The 23,614-nt window shown below is 42.4% G+C and overlaps 1 protein-coding gene across 1 annotated transcript in view; it reads left to right on the forward strand.

Moving 5' to 3' along the window:
- The first annotated feature begins 15,420 nt into the window (after positions 1 to 15,420).
- The window catches only part of ITPR2 (inositol 1,4,5-trisphosphate receptor type 2), a 499,301-nt gene continuing 491,107 nt past the window's right edge, over positions 15,421 to 23,614 (forward strand). The window contains exon 1 of the mRNA XM_031000671.3: positions 15,421 to 15,901. Within this exon, the coding sequence (XP_030856531.1) occupies positions 15,810 to 15,901 (92 nt within the window). The 5' untranslated portion in view covers positions 15,421 to 15,809. The remainder of the gene's footprint in view (positions 15,902 to 23,614) is intronic.

Consider the following 23,614-nt stretch of genomic DNA (forward strand, 5'->3'; position numbering starts at 1 on the left):
ACCTCTCAGTCTTGCTTGCATTTACTCTTATCCTTCTTATTTTCAGACCTATAATGACAGCATTTCCCCCCTTTCTTCACTGTACCTATTTGAGTACAGTTCAACTGAGTATGAAAGTAATTCTGAAAATTCTAAAAATTATTAAAATATGTGATAAGTGGCAAAGTTGTTCTAAGCAGTCCTTATTAGGTTAGGCTAAGATAATTTTGTTATTAGAATTTATATTTAATATTAATATTTACACAAGTCTGTGTCTTTATACATAGACCATGTTATTGAGAAGGGATTGTGATACGGAGGTTTTTTTCCTTGCTGGGCTTCAATGAGTGCAGGTGAGTTGAACATTGCCAATGAACAATAGGTAGTTGATGATAAGTGACATATGCTGATTTGATAATTACTACAATTTTCTGCTTTGTTTTGGCTTTGCAAACATTTCTTTATTATCCACATTACTACAGACTAACTTTAAAAAGGCATAAGACCAACTGTGTACCCTCAACGGCAATTTTTGCAAATATGACATGAACCCGAAATATACCATATATCTGATTAAAATTAATATGCAAATTTTAAGTCTGTAAAACTTTTTAGAAATTCATAATTTTGCCTTCTTTAGAAGTCATAAAACACATGTGCAAGTGTCATTATACTTATATTAAAAATACACTTCCAAAATAATATTCGATTATAAGACGTTCACACACACAAAGCAAACACTATGCATCTATTTCAATTTGGGATGAATAATGAAAACAGATAATAAAAAATTGGCTTTTATAAGTAGAAAATACTGTTTACAGAAATGCTGAACCTTATTGCTTAGCTATTTTGTTGAGCTAATATATATATATACATATATATATTTTGGAGAGAGGATCTTGCTCTGTCAGCACCCAGTCTGGAGTGCAGTGGTGCCTGGTCCCATCATAGCCCACTGCAGCCTCAAACACCTGGGCTCAAGCAATCCTTCTGCCCCTGCCCCCTGAGTAGCTGGGACTACAGGCACATGCCACCATGCCTGTCTAATTGAAAGAAAATTTTTTGTAGAGACAGGGTCTTGCTATGTTGCCCAGGCTGTTAATGTATTTTGTGATTGAAAATATTTAACATTCTTCTATTGTAATACAAATAACTCACCTACCTTTTCTGTAATTGATAGTCTCTACAATTAATAATTTTCTTAAAATATTACGTTTTGAGGGGTTTTTTTGGCATGTGTGACTTGGAGGACGTGTGTCATTATACTTATTGTTTATAAATGACCATGTATGGTTTGATTCTTTTTTTTTCCCCCTCAGAGTATTGGTTTTCTAAACTCTTATTTCCCCCACCCCACCACGTGCTTTTTAACAACATATATGACCATATCTCCCTGTTACTGGAATGTGGCAGCTCAAGAAATTCAGGGGCTTAATTTTTATTGTGAAGTTGAAGCACAGTCCAGTTTAATTCGGCTTAACATTTTGTTTAGAAAATAAAGAGGAAAATAACCATTTTAGTAGTGGAGGAGATTTTGCCTGCTTCTCACTAGGGTTAGCTCCTGGAAAGAACGTGAGAAGGGAGTTGTTCATTTGCTATTTTGTCTCAGTAGGCACCATGCCTTTGGGAGTGTGAGTATCTGACGGTTCTTGATGAGATTCTAATGCTTAAAAGGTAATTTTTTCAGCCTGGGCAACATAATTAGACTCCATCTCTACAAAATATATTAAAAAATAGCCAGGCATGGTGGTGCACACCTGTGGTCCCAGCTACTCAGGAGGCTGTGGTGGGAAGATCACTTGAGCCAGGGATGTTGAGGCTGCAGTGAGCCGTGATGGCACCACTGCATGCTAGCCTGTATGAAAAGTGAGACTCTCAAAAAAAAATAAAAAAGTTTTGTTCTTTAGTTAATTCAGTTTTTACTTTAATTCTGATTTTAGATGTCAATCTTCAAACAAGATGTAACTGGACTGTGTAATTCATAAAAAATTAATATTATTTTTTCCTTTTCCCCTTAGACCATTCTATGTGGCTTACAAAAATGGTCTGATGTTTTGTAAGGGACAGTTAAGTCCAACTCCTTGCAGGATCGTGTATAACTACCACTTAACATAATGCTTGCCACATAGTAGTTGCTCAATAAATATTTGCTGCATGAGTAAAATGACTGCCAGTATATCACATTAACTTTCAATAAACAGTTACTAATTATTTAATTTATTTTTGAGACAGGGTTTGGCTGTATCCCTCAGGCTGGAGTGCAGCGGTGCGATCTCCTGAATAGCTGGGACTATAGGTGCCCAACACCATGCCAAGCTAATTTTGTTTATTTTTTGTAAAGACAAGGTCTCACTATGTTGCTCAAGGCTTGGGATTACAGATGTAAGCCACCACAGACCAGTTACATTTTAAAGCATTAAAATGTTCATATCTGCTTGCTTTATGAATAGAACATTGTCAGATGATAACATAGTTTTTTCCCCCCCAAATCCTGTACCTGATTGGCTACGAGTTGACCCAGTCATGGTGCACACCAGTTTAGAGAAAAATGAAAGCTGATATTTTTATTAGTGTGGGGGAAGAAACAGGTGAATATTAAGAAGTGGAGGCTGGACGTGGTGGCTTATATCTATAGTACCAGCACTTTGGGAGGCTGAGGTGGGAGGATTGCTCAAGCCCAGGAGGTTGAGACCAGCCTGGGCAACATGGCGAGACCCTGTCTCTACAAAAAATAAAAAAAGTTAGTCGGGTGTGGTGGTGTTATGCTCGTGTTCCCAGCTATTTAGGAAGCGGAGGTAGGAGAATTGCTTGAGCCCAGGAGGTTGAGACTGCAGTGAGTCTTGATCACAGCAGCCTGGGCAACAGAGGGAGACCCTGTCTCAAAAACAAAACAAAACAAAACAAAACAAAAAACCCCAGAAAAAGTGGAGTAAGGTGAAAGCATCTAATGCAACACTGACTTAGACAAAAGCTATATTATTAGGTTAGTGCAAAAGTTATTGCAGTTTTGCTATTAAAAGTAACTTTTGCACCAACCCAATAGAAACAACTACGATGGCTGGGAATAGTGGTGTGTACCTGTAATCCCAGCTACTCAGGAGGCTGAGGCACAGGATCGCTTGAGCGCAGGAATTCAAGGCTGCAGTGAACTGTGATTGGGCCACTGCATTCCAGCCTGGGCAACAGAGTGAGACCTTGTTTTTAAAAACAAAAAACAAACCCAAACCATGAATGGTGCCTGATGACTGATGCTGTTTGGATTGATGGGATGTGTCTTAGCAGGGTGAGAGTAGAGAGAAAGAGATCTCTCTCCCAAAATACTCATCTTTGGTCGAACAATAGGCTGACAAGAAGAAAATCTATAAGGAAAAAAAAAGTTAGATAAACATCAAGTTAGAAGAAAATACTAATGACTAACAACCAGATGATAATTTTAAACTTTAAGAGTGAAAGTAAAGTTAATGTAGAATTTTTTTTTTTTTTTTTTTTTTTTTTTTTTTTTTGAGACGGAGTCTCGCTCTTTCGCCCAGGCCTGACTGCAGTGGCGCTATCTCGGCTCACTGCAAGCTCCGCCTCCCACGTTCACACCATTCTCCTGCCTCAGTCTCCCGAGTAGCTGGGACTGCAGGCGCCCGCCACCGCATCCGGCTAATTTTTTCTTTTTTTTTTTTTTTGTATTTTTAGTAGAGACAGGGTTTCACCGTGTTAGCTAAGATGGTCTCGATCTCATGACCTCGTGATCCGCCCGCCTCGGCCTCCCAAAGTGCTGGGATTACAGGCGTGAGCCACCGCGCCCGGCCCAATGTAGATTTTTAATATAGTTGCTGAAAAACTAATATAATAGAACTTTATATGGATGTGTGTATGCCTGTGTGTTGGAGGAATGACATATATTAAGAATCCTTAGTATCAGAGACATAGGCAATTATGGAACAACTCTAGGAGAAAATATCCTGGACAGCTGGGAATGGAGAAACTGTGGCCTGTGGGTAAAATAGCATGCTTTTCGGAAGCAAACAGAACAGTTACTGCTGGCTTAATCTACTGCTTAATCTACCTGCCTACCTTTTAGTTCCACACATTGCCATTTACACATTCTTTCAGAAATTCCACAATACAGATGCTTAAATAGTCTCAAGGAAGTGAGCACATATTCAAAACCTGGTGTCCTGTTATCTCAGTTTACATACAAATATGGGTAGGAAGTGACGTATGGAGCAGGTGTCTATCATTTCAGGGAAATGAAAGTCCGTGTGAAGCAGCTGTGATGGGTATATTCGTACTATTTGAAAAAAATTTCGAGTTTTCTCTAGTGTAAACCTATTTCAATGGAAAAATACTGGATTAGATTCACACCTGTCTTAGAACATTCTTCAGAGTAGATGGAAGCTGATTTGGAAGAGCTTGGGGAGCTAAGTTTAGGTCCATATATTTGACTTATCTCTAAAAAGCTCCTATTGAAAAGAGTTTAGCATCTTACCTCTCTGTCAGTGTCTCTGTATCATTTATTGCAAGCTTTATTCAATGCAAAGCCTGCTCCAGTTTGATAAGCAGAGATTGTAATGGTGAGCGAGGCCACATCTGTGCTTAGCCGGGAGCTCATAGCTACCGCAAAAATGGTAACAAGTTTAGTTGCCACACTTTCCTGGAACATGGTACTCAGAAATAAGCAGACACCAGACACTGATAAGGTTGTCATGGAGAACTACATTCCAATCTTCAGAAATCTATTTCTGCCAGGAAGGGTGGATTCAAATTCTATTGGCTTCTTGAATTTCCACATGTACTTTTTTCCTCTGAGATATTCTGAAAGATGCCAGGAGATACTGGCCCAGGAAAAATGAATTGCTAAAACGCCACGAAGCTGTATGTGCTGTCCTTATGATTTCACTACAAAGAACATGATAATCATTTTCTTAAAAATATGCACCTATAGGAAAAGATCAATTAAAACACCGAGAGGGAATTTCCCATCATGTCTTCTGTGCAGCGGAAACTAATGATTCCCTCTTTTACTGCTCTGCCCTCACTCTACTGTGCCATTATCAGATTTTGCTGGAAAAAGCCTTCCTTATAATTTTGGGGGGAATTTTTTTTTCTTAAAAGCAAATGCCATTTATTGTGGAACAGTTTATATTTTTCTTTAAAAAATAGATCCTCTCTAAAACATTAAGGAGAAAAAATTACCATAGTTTTATTATAGTAGTATTTTTTGTTGATTATTGTTTTTTCCCTAGTGATTCTATCTTGCTTTTAAAGTCATCATATAGGCAGGGCGAGATGGCTCACACTTTTAATCCCAGCACTTTGGGAGGCTGAGGTGGGTGGATCACCTGACGTCAGGAGCTCGAGACCAGCCTGGCTAACATGGTGAAACCCTGTCTGTCTCTACTAAAAATACAAAAATTAGCTGGGCGTGGTGGTGGTTGCCTGTAATCCCAGCTACTCAGGAGGCTGAGTATATGACATATATTTAGAATCCCTAGTATCAGAGACACAGGCAATTATGGAACAACTCTAGGAGAAAATATCCCGGACAACTGGGAATGGAGAAATTGTGGCCTCCAGGGGGCGGAGGTTGCAGTGAGTCAAGACCGTGCCACTGCACTCCAGCCGGGGCGACGAGCAAAACTTCGTTTCAAAAAAATAAAAAAATAAATAAAAAATAAAAATAAAGTCATCATATAAATCATTTTACGTATTATTACATATTCTTAGTAAGAATTGCTTACTATACTCCCTGGCAGCTGCTACAGTGTAATCACTAATTTGCTACTGTTCAATATTTATTTTCTTCTCTTTAAGAAGAAATTAGCATCAATTAGCATCTTTAAGGGGCACCACATCAAGCCCCTTAAATGTAACTTCTAATTTAAACCTCACAAAGACCACATGAGATGGATACCATTATTGTCCTCATTTTACAGATAAGTAAAACGAGGCCCCAGAGGTTATGTATTTGCATAAAGCCTGGTAGAGAGTAAATTGTGAATTAGTAACTCATCCCAGGTCTATGCAATACTTGTGTCCTTAACTATTGTGGCATACAGGTATGGGATTCATTTAAGTGCTTGATAAATGCTTTCTGACATCTACATGGGAACATTAAATTGTATTTGGGGAAGAATCACTGCAAATTGAAGTAGGCAAGATTTTAGATATGCGTACTTTTTTTTGAGACAGGGTCTTACTCTGCCGTCCAGTCTGGAGCACAGAGGCGTGATTTTGGCTCACTGCAATCTCTGTCTCCCGGGTTCACGCCTCAGCCTCCTGAGTAGCTGGGACTATAGGCGTGCACCACCACACCTGGCTAATTTTTGTATTTTTGGTGGAGATGGGGTTTCGCCATGCAGCCCAGGTTGGTCTCCTGGGCTCAAGCAATCTGCCTACTTTGGCCTCCCAGAGAACTGGAATTACAGGTGTGAACCACAGTGCCTGGCTCATTTTTTTCTTAAAACTCCCCATTCTTTTCTGTTATAGAGACTGGGCCATTTTCTCTTTTCTTCAATATTTTGATGATTCTCAGCTCTAATTGATCATGGTTCTTAGAACCAAATGGTATCAGTTGTATCAGTTCTTCATAAAATACTTCTAATTACAACACCGCTCCTCTTTTTCATTTCCAAGCCCTTATAGAATTATGACATTAGGGTCAGATCAAGCCATAAGCGATTCAGCAGCAAGTAGTGTAAATACTTCTAAGAACTGTGACCCTCAAATAATATATATATATAATATTCACCATATGATTATGGTGAATATATATATATAATATTCACCATATGATTATGGTGAATATATATATATAATATTCACCATATGATTATGGTGAATATATATATATAATATTCACCATATGATTATGGTGAATATATATATATAATATTCACCATATGATTATGGTGAATATATATATATAATATTCACCATATGATTATGGTGAATATATATATATAATATTCACCATATGATTATGGTGAATATATATAATATTCAGAAGAATATTTTAATGGGATGTGAAGTTGGGAGTTTCAGTGGAGGCATCGAAATACCATCAGTAAGACCAAGATGCAAATTTTGAAAGGAAATATTTGACCACAAGGGATACAATGCTTAAAAATCTTTCTCCCAGACCGAGGATATAAAACAGTTGGGATGCTGGAGATGTGAGTGTTTTGGAATGAGCTACTGCTCTGTTGCGTCTCACGCCGTACATACCCAGTGCAGGAGAGAAGAACGTGTGCATGCATGTGTGTGTGCGTGTGTGTGTGTGTGTCAGTCATGGGGAGGGAAGTCTTTGACTCTCAGATCTAATCTAGTGAGAAGAACTTCAAAGGCACCACATGGAAAGCTTATATTTGTCTCCTGCAGGTAGGGAAACACAGTAGATTGATGTCAAACTCTGGCTTTGGAAACAGAGAGGTTAAGGGTCAAAAGATGTGATAGACAATATTTTTGAGATGAATGTCAGACTTTTTGTTGCCTGGAGATTGGCCTGCACTTCCAGAGTTTTCCCAGGCTAAGATTGTTTCTTCTGGGCCACATCTTCAAAACAGATCTGGTTTGGGATTATTCTTAAATTCCTGTCCACTAGACAACACTCTGAGAGTGATCAAAACTGACACTGTCAACAAAGAGCAGATATAGATATACATCGTGTGCCTAAGGTTAGGGTGCCCTGGGAAGAACACAAAGTCACTTTTGTAGTATTCTGGCTAGAAATGCTTCATCAAATCTAATTGTGAAATACAAGACAAATCCAATTATGGAACAGCCTATAAGTAAATGACTTGTATTCTTTTTTCTGTTTTTTTTTTTTTTTTTTTTTTTTTGAGACAGAGTCTTGCACTGTCATCCAGGCTGAGTGCAGTGGCGCGATCTCAGCTCACTGCAACCTCCACCTCCTGGGTTCAAGCAATTCTCCTGCCTCAGTCTCTTCAGTAGCTGGGACTACAGGTGCCTGCCACCATGCCCAGCTAATTTTTGTATTTTTAGTAGAGACGGGGATTCACCATGTTGGCCAGGATGATCTCAAACTCCTGACCTCCAGTGATCTGCCTGCCTTGACTTCCCAAAGTGCTGGGATTACAGGCGTGAGTCACTGTGCCTGGCCAGATGGCTTGTATTCTTAAAAAATGTCAATGTCACTGAAGCCATAGTGTGGCTAAGGAATTGTTATAGATTAAAAGAGACAAAAAACCGTGAAAACTGAATGCTATATGTAATTCTAAATAGGATTCTGTCCTGGAAGAAAAAAATGATGTAAAAGACACTATTGAGACAGTGGTATATCAGAGTTAAATTTCCTGAACTCGATGGTTGTTGTTTGGCTATATCTTTGTTCTTAGGTATACATGAAGTATTAAAAGGCAATAGGGCATGATGTATGCAACCTACACTCAAATGGTTCTGAAAATAAATTGCATGCGTACGTGTGTAAAGGCAGTGATAAAACAAATGTGGCAAATTATAAAAATTACTGAATTTAGGTCACAGGTATTCTTATAACTTTTCTGTAAATTGGAGATTATTTCTGTTAGTTTGAGGTTATTTCAAAATAAAAATTAAAAACAGATCATTTTCTGAGCCACTAGCCAAGGTTTGTTTCAAGCTCCTCTCCCCAACCCCCAGCGACATACAATCACTTCCTTCAGGAATGTTAGTAAGTCCCCTCCAAGACAAGCTAAATCAGAATCTCAGGAGTTAAGGCCCAAGGATTTGTGTTTTAACAAGTTCTCCAGGGGGTTCTTATGTGTACTAAAGCTTGAGAAACACTGGTTTAGCCTAGTTAAGAACCATGCTTGGAGTTGGGGGTGGGGTTAACCCCATTGGGCTGTTACACTATGGGGGAAAGGTGGCTGGGTATAGGGGAAATGGCCACAGGATCTGTCTCACAGGAGAGTTAAGATGATAGTGGCTGGGATGGTTACATTCTCCCCTATCCCGCCCACCTTTTTCCTTTTAGCTTTGACCCAGAGGCCTTAAGGACACATTTTTAGTCCAACATTTCACAACAGGAGGTATACGTGACTAATGTATATTTATTAGAGAGCAAATTCACAAAACTCTCCACACTGAATACAAATTGATTATGGTGAATTAGCAGAGTCGTTCATTTTTGGCCTAGTGAGGAGTAGCAGAGATTTTTCCTCACGCATGGTGGGCTGCAGGTCCCGAGCCCTGCCCCGCGGGGAGGCAGCTGAGGCCCGGTGAGAATTTGAGCACAGAGCTGGCGGGCTGGCACTGCTGGGGGACCCGGCGCACCCTCCGCAGCTGCTGGCTCGGGTGCTAAGCCCCTCATTGCCCGGGGCTGGAGCTGGCCTGCCGCTCCGGGTGCGGGGCCGCCCAGCCCACGCCCACTCGGAACTCGCGCTGGCCCGCAAGCGCACTGCAGCCGCGGTTGCCGCCGGCGCCTCTCCCTCCACACCCCCCAGCAAGCAGAGGGAGCTGGCTCCGGCCTCGGCCAGCCCAGAGAGGGGCTCCCACAGTGCAGCGGCTAGCTGAAGGGGTCCTCAAGCGCAGCCAGAGTGGGCACTGAGAGCGAGCTAGGGCTGCCAGCACACTGTCACCTCTCACCTACAAGAGCCTGGCCTTGGATGTTCTAATTGGAAGTGATTTGGTATGTCAGATTTGTTGATCTGTCTGAGTAGGGAAAAAGGAATTGGAGATTGATAGAAAGATTGATGGAATGAGGGGGATCAGTGGAGCCATTTACATGCCCAGTCTTTGGCATGGTAAGGATGCCTGTATCCAGAACTACCTACATAAATTTTCATGGCTCAGTGCAAAATAAAATTGTGGGGCCTCTTGTTAAAAAATAATCAAGAATTTCAGGATAGCACCAACAAAACATCAAACCAATCATGGGGCCCTGTGCTATTGCACAGGTTGCAACACCATGAAGCAGACCCTGCCTAAATCTCGTGTGGTCAAAAGGAGGCCAGACTTGCTAGAACCCACCCAAGAGGTTTGTTGGCCTGTGGATAATAGTGTCAGGGGTGGAGCTGAAGGCGTTGGGAAGAAGTCAGGCTGGGGCAAGCTCTCCCACTTCGAAGAACTGTGCACTGCGAGGTCTTTCAGAGCTTTTAAAATCTTCATCCACATGCCCAGCATAGAACTGCTATTTGACAACCACCTGACAAGAAGGCCTCTGCAACCAGTCAGAGTTTACTAGATGAGCAGTGGAGTCGTGAGGACTGAAATTGCAAACCCAGGTCAGAATGATATGTTTGCTCATTTCATCCTGATCCTGCATTCCCTTCCCAACACCCAAGAAGCTAAAATGTGAAGATGTATGGGAAGGAGTAAAAGAGAAGACCACATCCCTCCCTGATGCTGGCCTATTGATCTAAGGAAGTCTGGAATATGTGTGTGTGTGTGTGTGTGTGTGTGTGTGTGTGTGTGTGTGTGTGTGTTTTGAGACAGAGTCTCGCTCTGTCACTCAGGCTGGAGTGCAGTGGCGTGATCTCGGCTCACTGCGACCTCCACCTCGTGGGTTAAAGTGATTCTCGTGCCTCAGCCTCCAGAGTAGCTGGGATTACAGGCATGCACCACCACGCCCCGCTAATTTTTGTATTTTTAGAAGAGATGGGGTTTCACCATGTTGGCCAGGCTGGTCTCGAACTCCCTACCTCAGGTGATCTGCCCGCCTTGGCCTCCCAAAGTGCTGGGATTACAGGCGTGAGCCACCGCACCCGGCCATGTGTGTGTATTTTTAATAACCAAAAATGACAATGACTCTAAATCTAAGAGCTCTCCTTGAAATATTATTAAAAGACAGAACATGTAGATTTGATAGAACATTTCCCTTTGTTGAAAGGGAATGATTTAAAACCCCATATTTTATTTGCACCTCATGAAGCAGACTGCTCAATAAACCAGTTACTATTAAAAATTATATTTAGGCCAGGCGCAGTGGCTCACGTCTGTAATCCCAGCACTTTGGGAGGCTGAGGTGGGCAAATCACCTGAGGTCAGGAGTTCGAGACCAGCCTGGTCAACATGATGAAACCTCATCTCTACTAAAAATACAAAAATTAGCCAGGCGTGGTGGCAGGTGCCTGTAATCCCAGCTACTCAGGAGGCTGAGGTAGGAGAATTGCTTGAACCCAGGAGGCGGAGGTTGCAGTGAGCCGAGATCGTGCCACTGCACTCCAGCCTCGGTAACAAAGAGCAAAACTCCATCTCAAAAAAAGATTATATTTATTACAAGGCAGGGAGTAAGAAAAGGGATTCACAAAACACTCAGTTGACAGATAATAGATTGCAAACCCTTTCACTTCTAGTGTTGATCTGAGGATATCCAAGTGAACACTGACTGTAAATTACCCTGAAAACATCTCCGCTAGAAGAACTTGTTACTGAAACCTTATTTTTAATATAGGCAATCCTTTGGGAGTAAACATTTCAAATATTACATCCTGCTCTATTTATTATCTCTCCCTATGGGTTTTTTAGGGCATGATAACTTGGGCTTTTGCTGAAGTGACTCATAGTCTCAGCACAGGAGACTTTTTGAATATCATTTGGTGGACTGTTCTCATCATCCAAAGTAATAAAAATATTTAAGCATTCAAAAATTCTACATTATTTATTATTTCATTTATCTATCAAATATTTATTGAAGTCAGAAATGGGTACTGCTAGTCCCCATGAGGGGTAAAACATGAATTAGACACTGTTCTCATTTTCAGGATGTTTCTAGTTTGGTAAGACTCAAGATGTACAGATATAACAAGAAGGCAAGGTGGAAAGTGTTGAGAGGTACCTTAAAAGGTATGTGCCCTTAGACCAGGCAACTGAGTCCCTGACCTGGGCTCTGAGTTTTACAGGATCTTCTGGATTAAGGGGACACGCTCACCAGAAGCCTGAACTTCCTCCTCTAGCTTCTAAACTGTGTCCTGAGTGTCCAAGATCCCAGAATCTCATACATAAATTCATTTTCCCAAGTATAGAGACAGAAGCTGGAAACGTGGGCCAACTCTCTCTACACTACACCACCTTTTACAGTTTATTAGTTAATTAGCAACCTTTAATATTTAGACTATGTAATAAGGGCCTCTGATACTCTCGGAATGGAAACCCACGAATGTTAGGGGGCAAGTTGGCCTGGCTATGGGAATTCAGGAGGAGGTAGAACTTTGCCTTGGCAGTATATAGGAAGTTCCACTGGGGAAGGAGAACTTGGGCATGCAGAGGTGGGAGAAGGGAGAAGAGGAACTTCTGGCAGAGGGAACATCACACTCAAAGACATGGAGACTAAAAGTGCCAGGTTACATGTGGAAAGTCTGGCTTTCCTGGATACCAGGAATGGAAGGGCAGAAACTCAGGTTGTAAAAGGAGAAGGAGACCAGATCATGGATGGTGTGGAATACAGGACATGGTGAGTGAGGGTCTGGCAAACTGTCTCATATTCTTAGTATAGGAGAGTCTATTTAGAGTGACTGACATTCACATCTAACACTCACATCAGCAGGTAGGCCTTACTGTAGACAATAAGCTGTCATTGGAGGTTTGAGCAGTTTTGATGAGATCAACTTTGTAAGTATAAAGCTCTGGCTTGCTATGGGATAGCAAGTGGGAGAGACTGGAAGGGTGGAAACAGGCAACTGTGTAGAAGAGGGCAATGATATAGGGGAAGGTGAAAAAGAGACATATTTGAGATAATAGAAAGGAAGAACTAGGTAGAGAAACAAATAAAAAGTGATCCCAAGACTTTGTATGAATCCCTTGGCCACCCCTTAGGCCACCTCTCTGTGGCCAGCTAACCATCTTTGCCATGCCAACACAGAAGAGTGACCAGCTCCAGTCCCCAGACTATATTGGATACCTCTGTGGGTGTTCAGTGGTGGGTGGTAGGGACAGGGTGAAGAGGAAGGAAGACATTGGATTTGGGTACATGGTTTGAAGTTTGCACCTGTTCATTAGCATAAACAACCACTACTTATTTTGTGTGTGTTGTCCGCAGATAGTTTGTGACTTGAAACAAAGATCATTCACAATTTTGATCAATAATTTGGGTACATGGTTTGAAGTTTGCACCTGTTCATTAGCATAAACAACCACTACTCATTTTGTTTTGTTTTTCGAGATGGAGTTTCGCTCTTGTTGCCCAGGCTGGAATGCAATGGCGCGATCTCGGCTCACTGCAACTTCCACCTCCCAGAATCAAGCGATTCTCCTGCCTCAGCCTCCCAAGTAGCTGGGATTACAGGCACCCACCACCACACCCAGCTAACGTTTTTGTATTTTTAGTAGAGACAGGGTTTCACCATGTTGGCCAGGCTGGTCTCAAACTCCTGACCTCAGGTGATCCCCCCACCTCCGCCTCCCAAAGTGCTTGGATTACAGGCGTGAGCCACCGCGCCTGGCCAACCACTACTCATTTTGTATGTGTTGGCCACAGATAGTTTGTGACTTAAAACAAAGATCATTCATGATTTTGATCAATAATTGAGCATCCACTGGATGTATATAGCACAGTAGTGCCGTGCAATATGGGGAACAATACAATGTAATGCACAGATCTCCTGGATAAACAGAAACTTCCATTTCCAGGGTCACTATGTTGTTCTGTCTCAAGCTTTTTAATAACTCCTATGCCCAATGTCTTGATGGCCCCCAACAGTGATATAATGTGTGTAGACAGAGAAGGGCTGGATTATGTAACAGGCATTTCTAAGTTGTCAAGTAACTTTTTACAAAGGAGGACACATAAAAGGAGATCTGTCAGCTGCATGCTATTACAATGACTGGGTCCAGTTTATCTCAACACACACAGGCTTTGCACTGGTGTTTCCTGGATTCAGTGTCTATTCCCTTCTATCTAGCAGGCTTTTTAAACACAAACTTTTGTTTTTTTGAGACAGAGTCTCGCTCTGTCGCCCAGGTTGGAGTGCAGTGGCGCCATCTCTGCTCACTGCAACCTCTGCCTCCCAGCTTCAAGCAATTCTCCTGCCTCAGCCTCCAGAGTAGCTGGGATTATAGGCCTGTGCCACCACGTCCGGCTAATTTTTGTATTTTTAGTAGAGACGGGGTTTCGCCATGTTGGCCAAGCTGGTCTTGAACTCCTGACCCCAAGTGATCCTCCCGCCTCAGCCTCTCAGAGTGCTGGGATTACAGGCGTGAGTCGCTGCGCCTGGCCTTTTGAATTCTGGGCTAATTCTTTCATTTTCTGTTATGTGATTATAAGTCTCAATCTAAACCATCTTTGAACTGTAAGACATGTAAGACATCTGACTAAGTTACATTTTGGTCAGTTGCACAATTTGACACAACATGCTTCTGCACACCCCAAGTTCCTCTGCCTTTCTACAAACTTTGCTCTGTGGGGATTACTTATGTAGCACTTTTAAATTAGGTGGCTGGTATCAAAACCGCCATACAGTTTGCCTCCACTGTGTCTTCTAGAAGGGAAGAGCAAAAGGCTTTTAAAATCATGTTCTAAGAAGAGGGCTACAGAAGCAACAGAGAAGGCGTGGAAAAGTGTCTAGCTGCGTTTTGCTTATAACGGCTGGAGCTTTAAGAGTCAGCAGCTTTAAACGTAAACAAGCCAGGGCTGTCTTGAGCCGGGGACCTTGGGCTGATAGGGGTGGAAGGTTAACCTCGGCTTGGAGTTAAGGAAGCGCAGGAGGCGCGGCCTCGGAGGCTTAAAGCTCAGCTCCACTGAGCCCTCACCGCTGAAGGTTGGCTACAAAAACTGGCTTGGCCAAGTGACGTTTACCTCCTTGGAGGCTCGCGCCCACCTGGACATCAGCGGACGGGTCGAGTTTCATTAACGCCGCGTACTTGAGAAAAGAAGATGAAAAAGACCACCCAAACTACATAACGAAATCGAGATCATCCTCCTTCCCTCACTCTCTTCCTTCCTCTCTTCTACTTTCTTTATCATGCATTTATTTTTTATTTGTATTTTTTTCCTTTACTTCAACGCCTACCTCTTCCTTGGCCAGCAAATTACCCACCCCGCTGGGGCTCCACCTTTTCATCTCCAGCAGTTCGGGGGCTCTCTCCATTGTGCCCGGGTCCTACAGTGCGCTCGCCCGGCCGCCAACTCTCACCCTCCCTGCCCCCATCAAGCTTCTTCGCGTTCCCAGGCAGCGACTGTCGCGCCCCAGGTCCGGCCTCTCCAGGGCGGCCGCACGCGCCCGCTCCCCCGCCGGGGTCCCCCGCCGCCCCTCCAGCGCCGCCCAGCGTCGCGTCCCCGCGCGGGCCGGTGCGGCGGCAGCAGAGGCTTCCCGGGTGGCCCGGCCTCCCGAGGGTCGCCCCGCCCCGGCACAACTCCGCCCCCGGCCGCTGCTCCCTGATTGGCCGCCCCCCCACCTCTCCAGGGCTCCTCTCCTCCCCCTCGCCCAATGGGCACCGACACCTGGTCCAAAAATTCCCCCGAGGGGACCGAGGGGGCTCGGCCACTTCCAGCTCCCGCCGGGCGGCTGTGACGGCCGCAGCGGGTCGCAGAGCAGGGAGTGGACACGGAGTGCGGAGCGGAGAGGGAAGGAGGAGGAGGAGGAGCAAAGGTGTTGGAGAGAAAACTTCAGAAAGGAACAGGAAACCTGCCGGGGAGGCGGCGGCGGCTGCGGCTTCTCTGGGCGCCTGGGCTGCGCTCTTCGCGGGGTGTCCGCAGCTGCGGCTTGGCCCGGGTCTGGCTTCCCCGGCGCGCACGCACGGCTGAGCCGCGACGCTCAGTGGCTCGGGCCGTGCCCTCCGCCGCGGCTCTTGGCCGCTGTAGTCCCGCGCTCCGATCCGCTTCTGCCGCGGCGGCTCCCTGGAGAGAGGGCGGCGAGGGCGCAGGGAAGAGGAGGGACGTCCACTGTGGAACATGAAGCAGCATGACTGAGAAAATGTCCAGCTTCCTCTACATAGGGGACATCGTGTCCCTGTACGCGGAGGGCTCGGTCAACGGCTTCATCAGCACCTTGGGGTAAGCGGGAGACGAGGGCTGGGCAGCGCTCGCGCTCCGGGTCCTGGGAACCCGTCCCTGTCCCTCCTCCGCTGCGCGGTCCTCCCGCTGCAGCGCGAGGTGGCCCGGCCGGGCAGGGTCGGCGCCCGCGGACAGCGCCGTGCGCTCCGCTCTCTCGCTCGCCCGCTCGCAGGAAGCTGCCCTGAGAGGCAAGACTTTCTCAGCAACTTCGTAATCTCAAGCTCAGAGACACATCAGAAAGGAGGAAGTGATTCAGAAGCCCGGAGACGGGCCCGGCGAAGAGGTCTTCGCTGGCTTCTCCCTGGGTTGTTTTGATTAAAATGTGTGCTTGTTTTCCCTGGAAGGTAAAACAAAATACGCCCCTTTTCCACCGTTTCTCGCTACCGTCCTCAGCCCCTGGTCTCTCAGTGCCGGGTTTGAAAGAGCAGTCGATAAAAGTCCGTGGCCTTGGACATGAAACTCAAGCGATGTGGTGAGCCAAAGTGTGGCGTTGTCCTGCGGGAGGAGCTCACCGTCCCCTCTTCGCTGGAGCAGTTTCCTTTTGGCCTTGCCGAACGAGGACTAGCCCCACTGGCCTGGGCAGCCCTAGCGGCATCTGCAGCGCTGTGGCCCTTGGACGTCTCTGAGGGCTTCCTGGGTTCTAGAACTCAGACCTGCTATCTCCCCTTCCCAGGCCTTGGCCCACTGAAATGCTGAGCCTCTCTTGGAATTTAGCCAAGTGAAGAGTTCTTGAGATTCGAGTTGGATGGGGAAAAAAAATATATATATATATACACATATATGTATATATTTATGTTTATGAATGAGGGAAATATATATTAATATATTTATATATTTTATGTATAATATATATTTATATATTTTATGTATAATATATATTTATATATTTTATGTATAATATATATTTATATATTTTATGTATAATATATATTTATATATTTTATGTAGAATATATATTTATATATTTTATGTAGAATATATATTTATATATTTTATGTAGAATATATATTTATATGTTTTATGTAGAATATATATTTATATGTTTTATGTAGAATATATATTTATATATTTTATGTAGAATATATATTTATATATTTATATATAAAACAGTGTGCCAAATGGTTAAATAGGACTTCCTTGTTTTCTCTGTTCTGATTGGGAATAGCAGTGTGCAGTTTAATTGCACGCTGCAGTATATTTTGATGCACAGGAAATTTTTTGTTACCTCATTGTTTCAACACTTAGGTCCCCCCGCCCTACATTTCAGGCTGTGGAACTGGTGTTTCCACTCCTGTCTGGCTACTGTTTTCAGCTGTTAGGCTTTGGGGCAGATGACTTAACCTGCAACGACCCGGGACAGTGACTTCGTGCTGTGTTATAACGGACTGCTGCCTACCAAACACTGGGACGTGGAAGTCACCAGTACTTCCACAGTTCCTGTTACTTGTGCATTCCCCCTAATGAGTGAAAGAAGGGAGGTAGATTTAATTCAATCCCTTTTCCATCAGTGTTACTTTCTTATGCAACTAAAGCGTGGTAGGAAAAACACGTTAGTGCCAAGCGCTTCTGCTGGGTTTGTGAATCATGAGCTACCACTGTTTTTGAGATCATTCATGATACAAGTTCAGTTTCTGGGCCCCCAGCAACATTTTGCAGGTGGACTCTGCTGCTCTTCACCCTCCGTAGACTCTCCAGGTGTGTGTGTGTGTGATGTAGTAGTTAAGCAGAGGGGGTTCCATGAACAGAATACTTGGGGTTTGAATTCTGGCGCTTCCACTTGTAAACCTTATGACCTTGGGAAAGTTACATAAACTCTCTGTGCCCCAGTCTCCTCAGTTCTACAAATGGGAATAAGCATGGTTTCTACCTCATAGGGTTGTGGTGAGGAAGAAGAGATTAATATATGTAAAGTGAGTAGCATGGTACCTGGCACATTATAAGCACTGATGTGTTAGCTATTGTAGTAATTATCATTGCCTTGGTGACGGTGAGCCATAGTTGTATTTGTGGACAAAATAATAACAAGGACTAGGAATAGAGTATAAAACCTAGACAAAGAAAAGAACTTTTATTTTTAGTGTCTAATTCAGCAAATGTATGCTTATGGATAACTTATAAAACAAATACCAGAAGGACTATATAGATGGCATATCAGGAAGCTACAAGTTTGACAGTTGTGGAGTCGACCCTGATCATTTTAGAGATTAGGAATTGAGGTTAAGAGAAATGAAGTGACTAACCCAGGAAACAGAGGGCATTAATGCCAAAACCTGGAACTCTAACCCTGTCTCCAGATTCCCAGCCAAGAGTGCTTTTTTTGGTTATACATAATAATCTTTAAACCTTGAGAAAAATAAGCTAGAATAACCTTTAATGTACAATATACATTTGTGTAAACATTTCTGATTTGTATTCAACTTTTTTGTTGGTGTTTTGAAGGTTGAGCTTCCTTAGTATGCATTTGTGCAATATATTATTTTTCTGTTAACGAACTGAGTCTTGTTGAAGTTAATATGACAAAGCCTTCGTGCTGCTAGATTCTAAGGTGAAGAAGGGTCTTTAGAAATGCTGCTATTGGGCTGGGCACAGTGGCTCATGCCTGTAATCCCAGCACTTTGGGAGGCCGACGGGGGCAGATCACTTGAGGTCAGGAGTTTGAGACCAGCCTGGCCAACATGGGGAAACCCCATCTCTATTAAAAATACAAAAATTAGCTGGGCGTGGTGGCGGACGCCTGTAGTCCCAGCTACTCGGGAGGCTGAGGCAGGAGAATCACTTGAACCTGGGAGGCGGAGGTTGCAGTGAGCTGAGATCACGCCACTGCACTCCAGCCTGGGGGACAGAGTGAGACTCTGCCTCAAAAAAACAAACAAAACAAAACAAAAAGAAATGCTGCTATTGGTGAAACCTGGTGCTTTGATTGGATATTCTTTTTCTGAGATAGACTGCTCAGAGTTTCAGATAACTTTGTAGTACTTCAGAAGTCAGAGGTTGGATATGACCATGCCTCCCTCCTGGTACTTGCTTCTGAACATCTTTTCAAAGGACAGTTGTAGTAAAAGTCATTGCTGATGTGCCCTGGTGCAGTTTCCTGGCCTTCACTGGAATAGTGTCCAAAGGATACTCAAGGGAAGCATGGCGAGCCTAGGACTTAAATGGGTCCTGGGTGAAGTGAATCTCTTTATAGAATAACACAAACTGTAAAATTAAGAATGCCGTGATCCAGCCTGGGCAACAGACGGAGACCCTGTCTGCACAAAAAATATAAAAAATTAGCCAGGTGTGGTGGTGCACGCCTGTGGTCCCAGCTGTTCTCAGCCACTTGGGAGGCTGAGGTGGGATGGTCACTTGAGCTTGGGAGGTCAAGGCTGCAGGGAGCAACAATCACACCATTGCACTCCAGCCTGGGTGACAGAGAGAGCCCCTGTCTAAAAAAAAAGGTGCTATGAAATCTCATTTGACAAATGTGCATCAAATTTTTATGATGCATAAAAATATAGCAGCTTTCTACTTTGAAAACAGGGCAGTGCAGAAAGCGTTAATTTTTTTATAATAAAAAATTGGGAATATCAAAAAATTAAACCTGAAATCATTATCTTATTAATGAACATTTCCAAATTCTGCTGTATGTGGGATATGCAAATAATGTTGCAAACACTTGAAAGTTGCTTTCAGAAAGCATCTGGCACGTCATTGAAAAAGGCTCATTTAATTTCTAAAGAAACCATGCTGTTCATTTGCTATTCTTCTAAATATTAAATTTAAAATTCATATAAGAGAGAAGAGGAAACTTAGGAAGAAAGAAGTGAATTTATTTTCCTGACCATAAGTCTTCCATCTCAACAAAACTATGTGGCTCTTGTGCCCAGGGATGTAGGTTTGCCCACGGCTCCTTGCGGTCCTCTACTCTGTACCTCCAGCCATCAGAGTATGTATTTCTGTGGCAGTTGTTAGATAAGATGCTAAAACTGACTTTTGGCTTTGATAAGTAAACCAAGCTACTTTATCCTAATTTAAACTGATGTATTTTGCACTCATCTCATCGATTTTTATTAACATGTGGGTGGTTTTCAAGGTTGGGGATTCCATAAATAAAATAATTTCCTAAAATTCGGGGTGAAACAGTTTCAGCTATTGAGAAATAATCCCATTTAATTTCATAATGGCTTAATTAAGGCCATGGAATATAACATCTGATGCTTTTATCCTGAGAAGTCAGACTGATTCATGATTTTGTTCCCTCTGCTTTCTGTCTGTGACATTGCAGTTTTTTAATGGTCGGTCATGCTTGGTTTTAGTACTTTCTTAAGGCTGTGGAATCACATTGGGCTCAGATTTTTAGGAATTATAAAACTCATGGGAACATATGTCTGTGCCACGTGAAATCTTATCTAGGTACATGTAGGGGTAGCACTCCCTATTTTTTACCTCAGAGTACAATTGGTAGATATTTTATTTTGCAAGTTGGTTTTAGGGCTATGAAACCAAAGCTGAGTGGTAGTTGTGATTTCTCATTGTCTTGTTGTGGGGTCATTATTTGTACACTTTCTGCTTCAAAGACAGAGTGCATCTCTCTAGTTGAATTTTCTTTCTCTTCTGTTAGTTGGAGGTCTGTTGTTCCAGGTCTGCTGCTAATTAGCCATATGGCCTTGTTCCTATCGTTTATTCTTTTTTCATGTCAGTATGTCTTCCTGAAAACTAAGAAGGAGAGAAGATGCTGTTGCCCATCCCCCTGGAGGTGTTATAAAAGCAAATGATAGAGACAGAAAGAAAAGATTTCTTTTTTAGAAAATTGCTAGGAAAATCTACATTATGCTTATATTTTTGCATGTCAAATTGCACATTTTCTTCAAAGGCATATGAATTGTTAAAGTGAATCAGATTGGAGACATTGACACTGTATATATTTAGTGACAATTTATTCCACTGTCATATTAAAAACGCAACGGGGGAGCTAAAAATTAGACTAAAAGTTTTTGATTTCCATTTTAGCTCTTCAGCCATGCATGATGGCTAGTAGCATGATGTTTTTTCAAAGTCAGCTTAGCAAGGTGTTTAATGAGAACTGAGTTTACACAGTATTTCAAGATCATGAATAGACCTTTATTTGCAAATAAATCTTGTTTGATTTCAATGTTTAGCATGTAAATAAGTTTTGGATGATATACATTGTTATTGTGTAGTTGCTGGGAATTTTTGCCATAAGGTAATGAATTTTTCAGCTGGAAAAGTCATGGAGTTTCACTATATTTGAGTTTACCAGACCTCTCTTGGAGGCCCCTCTGATTGGAGATGTGGGAGGATTTTCTTAGGCTTAGTGACCCAGCTTCTCAGGTTGATTTATCAGTCTGTTTGTGCAAAATTTGAATGCCCTAGTTGCAAAGATTGGCATTTCTCCTTTTTTTCCCCTATTATCCTTTACCTGTATTTACTAGATGTTTCTGAATCTTGAATTGTTGCAAGCCGAGTTACAGTTATTGTTCTTTTCTCTGTGTAAGTGCAAAGGGTCCTGCTTTGTATTTCCTAATTTAAATTTTCATCTAAAGAATCAATTTAAGAAACTTGTATTGACTTATGGACAATTGCTTTAAATCCTATTGGACGAAGATGGTGAATATATTTTAAATAAACTTTTTATTTTCTACTGGCATGTCTTAAGGTTATAGTTTTTGTGTCTCTTTTAAAGGTGAAGGAGGGAGTCTTAGGATGTGCTGTCCACTTTCAAATGTAGTGTTGATTGTCCCTTTCTCCTCCTTCCATTTTTTCTATACTAGGATTTGTCTTTCTTGTTGCTGCCACATCTGATGACAACAGATATTCACATTTCTGTGTATGTCAACTTGACCAATGGGCAGGTACCACAGAGTAGGGACTGAGCATAGCAGAATTCTTGGGATAGTGGGATAGTAGAATCAGTGTAAGGTGCATCGGTCCTTCCTTGGCTGTTCTCGGCATGGTTGAGGGGTTCGTAAATGAGAAGTGTGTATGTGTGTATGTGTGTGTACGTCTGTATATGTGTGTTTAAGTGATAGCTACCTTTGCCTTGAGGTTTCTTCTCAGGATTGCCTCAGAACCAACACCTAGTAGTTAAGGTCTCAGTAACTATCAGGTGACTACCAATTGATGCGCTGACTTCAAAGCATCATAAGCATCATCATCATAGTCTCTTAGTCAGAGTGACAGAGGATTGGAGCCCTTATTTTTACTTCCTGCTTGATTTTGGCCAATGCAATTAACTTTTCCATTCCTTTGTTTCCATGTTCAGGGATGGATGTCTGGTAGGGTGATGGGGAGGGGGTCACACAGTTTATAATTCTGACTTAATTCCTTAGATGAATGAGACTGTGTAACAGTTTACATTTTACTATTCCCAATTACAGTCCCTCAAATTTCTCTTCCTGATCTTTTTTCCTGCTAAACATTTTGATGTTTAAATAGTTGTAGATTTGATTTATTATCTTATTTAATTATGCTGTTCTTATTATAGTTTTAAAAATATTTTCCTCAATAGGACTTTTTTTTTTTTTTCTTGAGGCTTGACCACAGCTCACTGTAACCCTGAACTCCTGGGCTCAAGCAATCCCTCCACCTCAGCCTCCCAAAGTTCTAGGATTACAGGTGTGAGCCATGACACCCAGCCTCAATAGGACTTTTTGATCAGTGGGGAGTTTGTACATGAAGCTTGGAATGGTTATAGTTAACTTTTATTTTTGTATAAGATGTTTAGTATCTTCCAAACAGAACTCTTCCAAATGATGGCTGTTGTTTCCTGCCATAACCAGGCATATAAGCTTAGCTTTGTTTTGGCTAAGGCATATGATAATGTGATAAATATATCTAAAAGTCCATCGGACATTTGCATGTGTGTTCACTGTGGAGGAAGAAGATGACAGAAGCTTGAATACTGAGTTGTTTTGGAAAGTCTAAGTGTTAGAAGTGTGATGTTGTGGAACTTGAAATTAAGTACAAAGAGAGTTTCTGAAGTGGTGAACATAAAGTATATTTTAAGCTGAAAGGGTGACTATTTCTTAAACCTAAAAGTCATTCTATAAATACCATAACAGCTTTTCAGCCCCCTCTGGCAATGAGAGCTCAGTCAAGTAAACAACCACCCCTCGTCAAGAGCCCTGATGGCTTGGCTTTGATAGAAGAGAATTCAGAGGTAACGGCTTGGCTTTATTCTAGGTGGAACAGAGCCATTTTCTTTGTGCACAGGTAGCGCTTTTCACAATGACACTTTTTTTTTTTGTAACTGTTCTCATGCAGATAGTATGTAGATAACTTAGAGAATATAGACAGAATACTATAGACTCAAACTTTAAAACTTAAATTCCAGGCAGAGGGTCTTCATATATAAATATAAAAGAAGTAACAGTGGACTTTTATGACCGATTTATGCTATAATGACAGTGAATTTTATGGTTTTTAAAGTATCAGAACTTGGTAATAGATCACTGCGTTATAATCAGACATGAAATTTTAATGATCGTTCATTTGTTCATTCACTTATTTTTATTTTTTAATTTTCTTCAGAGACAGGGTCTTGCTCTGTTGTCCAGGTTGGAGTGCAGTGGCGTGATCTTGGCTCACTGCAACCTCTGCCTCCTGGGTTCAAGCGATTCCTGTGCCTCAATTTTCGGAGTAGCTGGGACTGCAGGTGTGCACCACCACATTCGGCTAATTTACTGTATTTTTAGTAGAGAGAGGGTGTTG

Source organism: Gorilla gorilla, chromosome 10, assembly GCF_029281585.2.
Source record: "Gorilla gorilla gorilla isolate KB3781 chromosome 10, NHGRI_mGorGor1-v2.1_pri, whole genome shotgun sequence".
NCBI classification, from domain to species: Eukaryota; Metazoa; Chordata; class Mammalia; order Primates; family Hominidae; genus Gorilla; species Gorilla gorilla.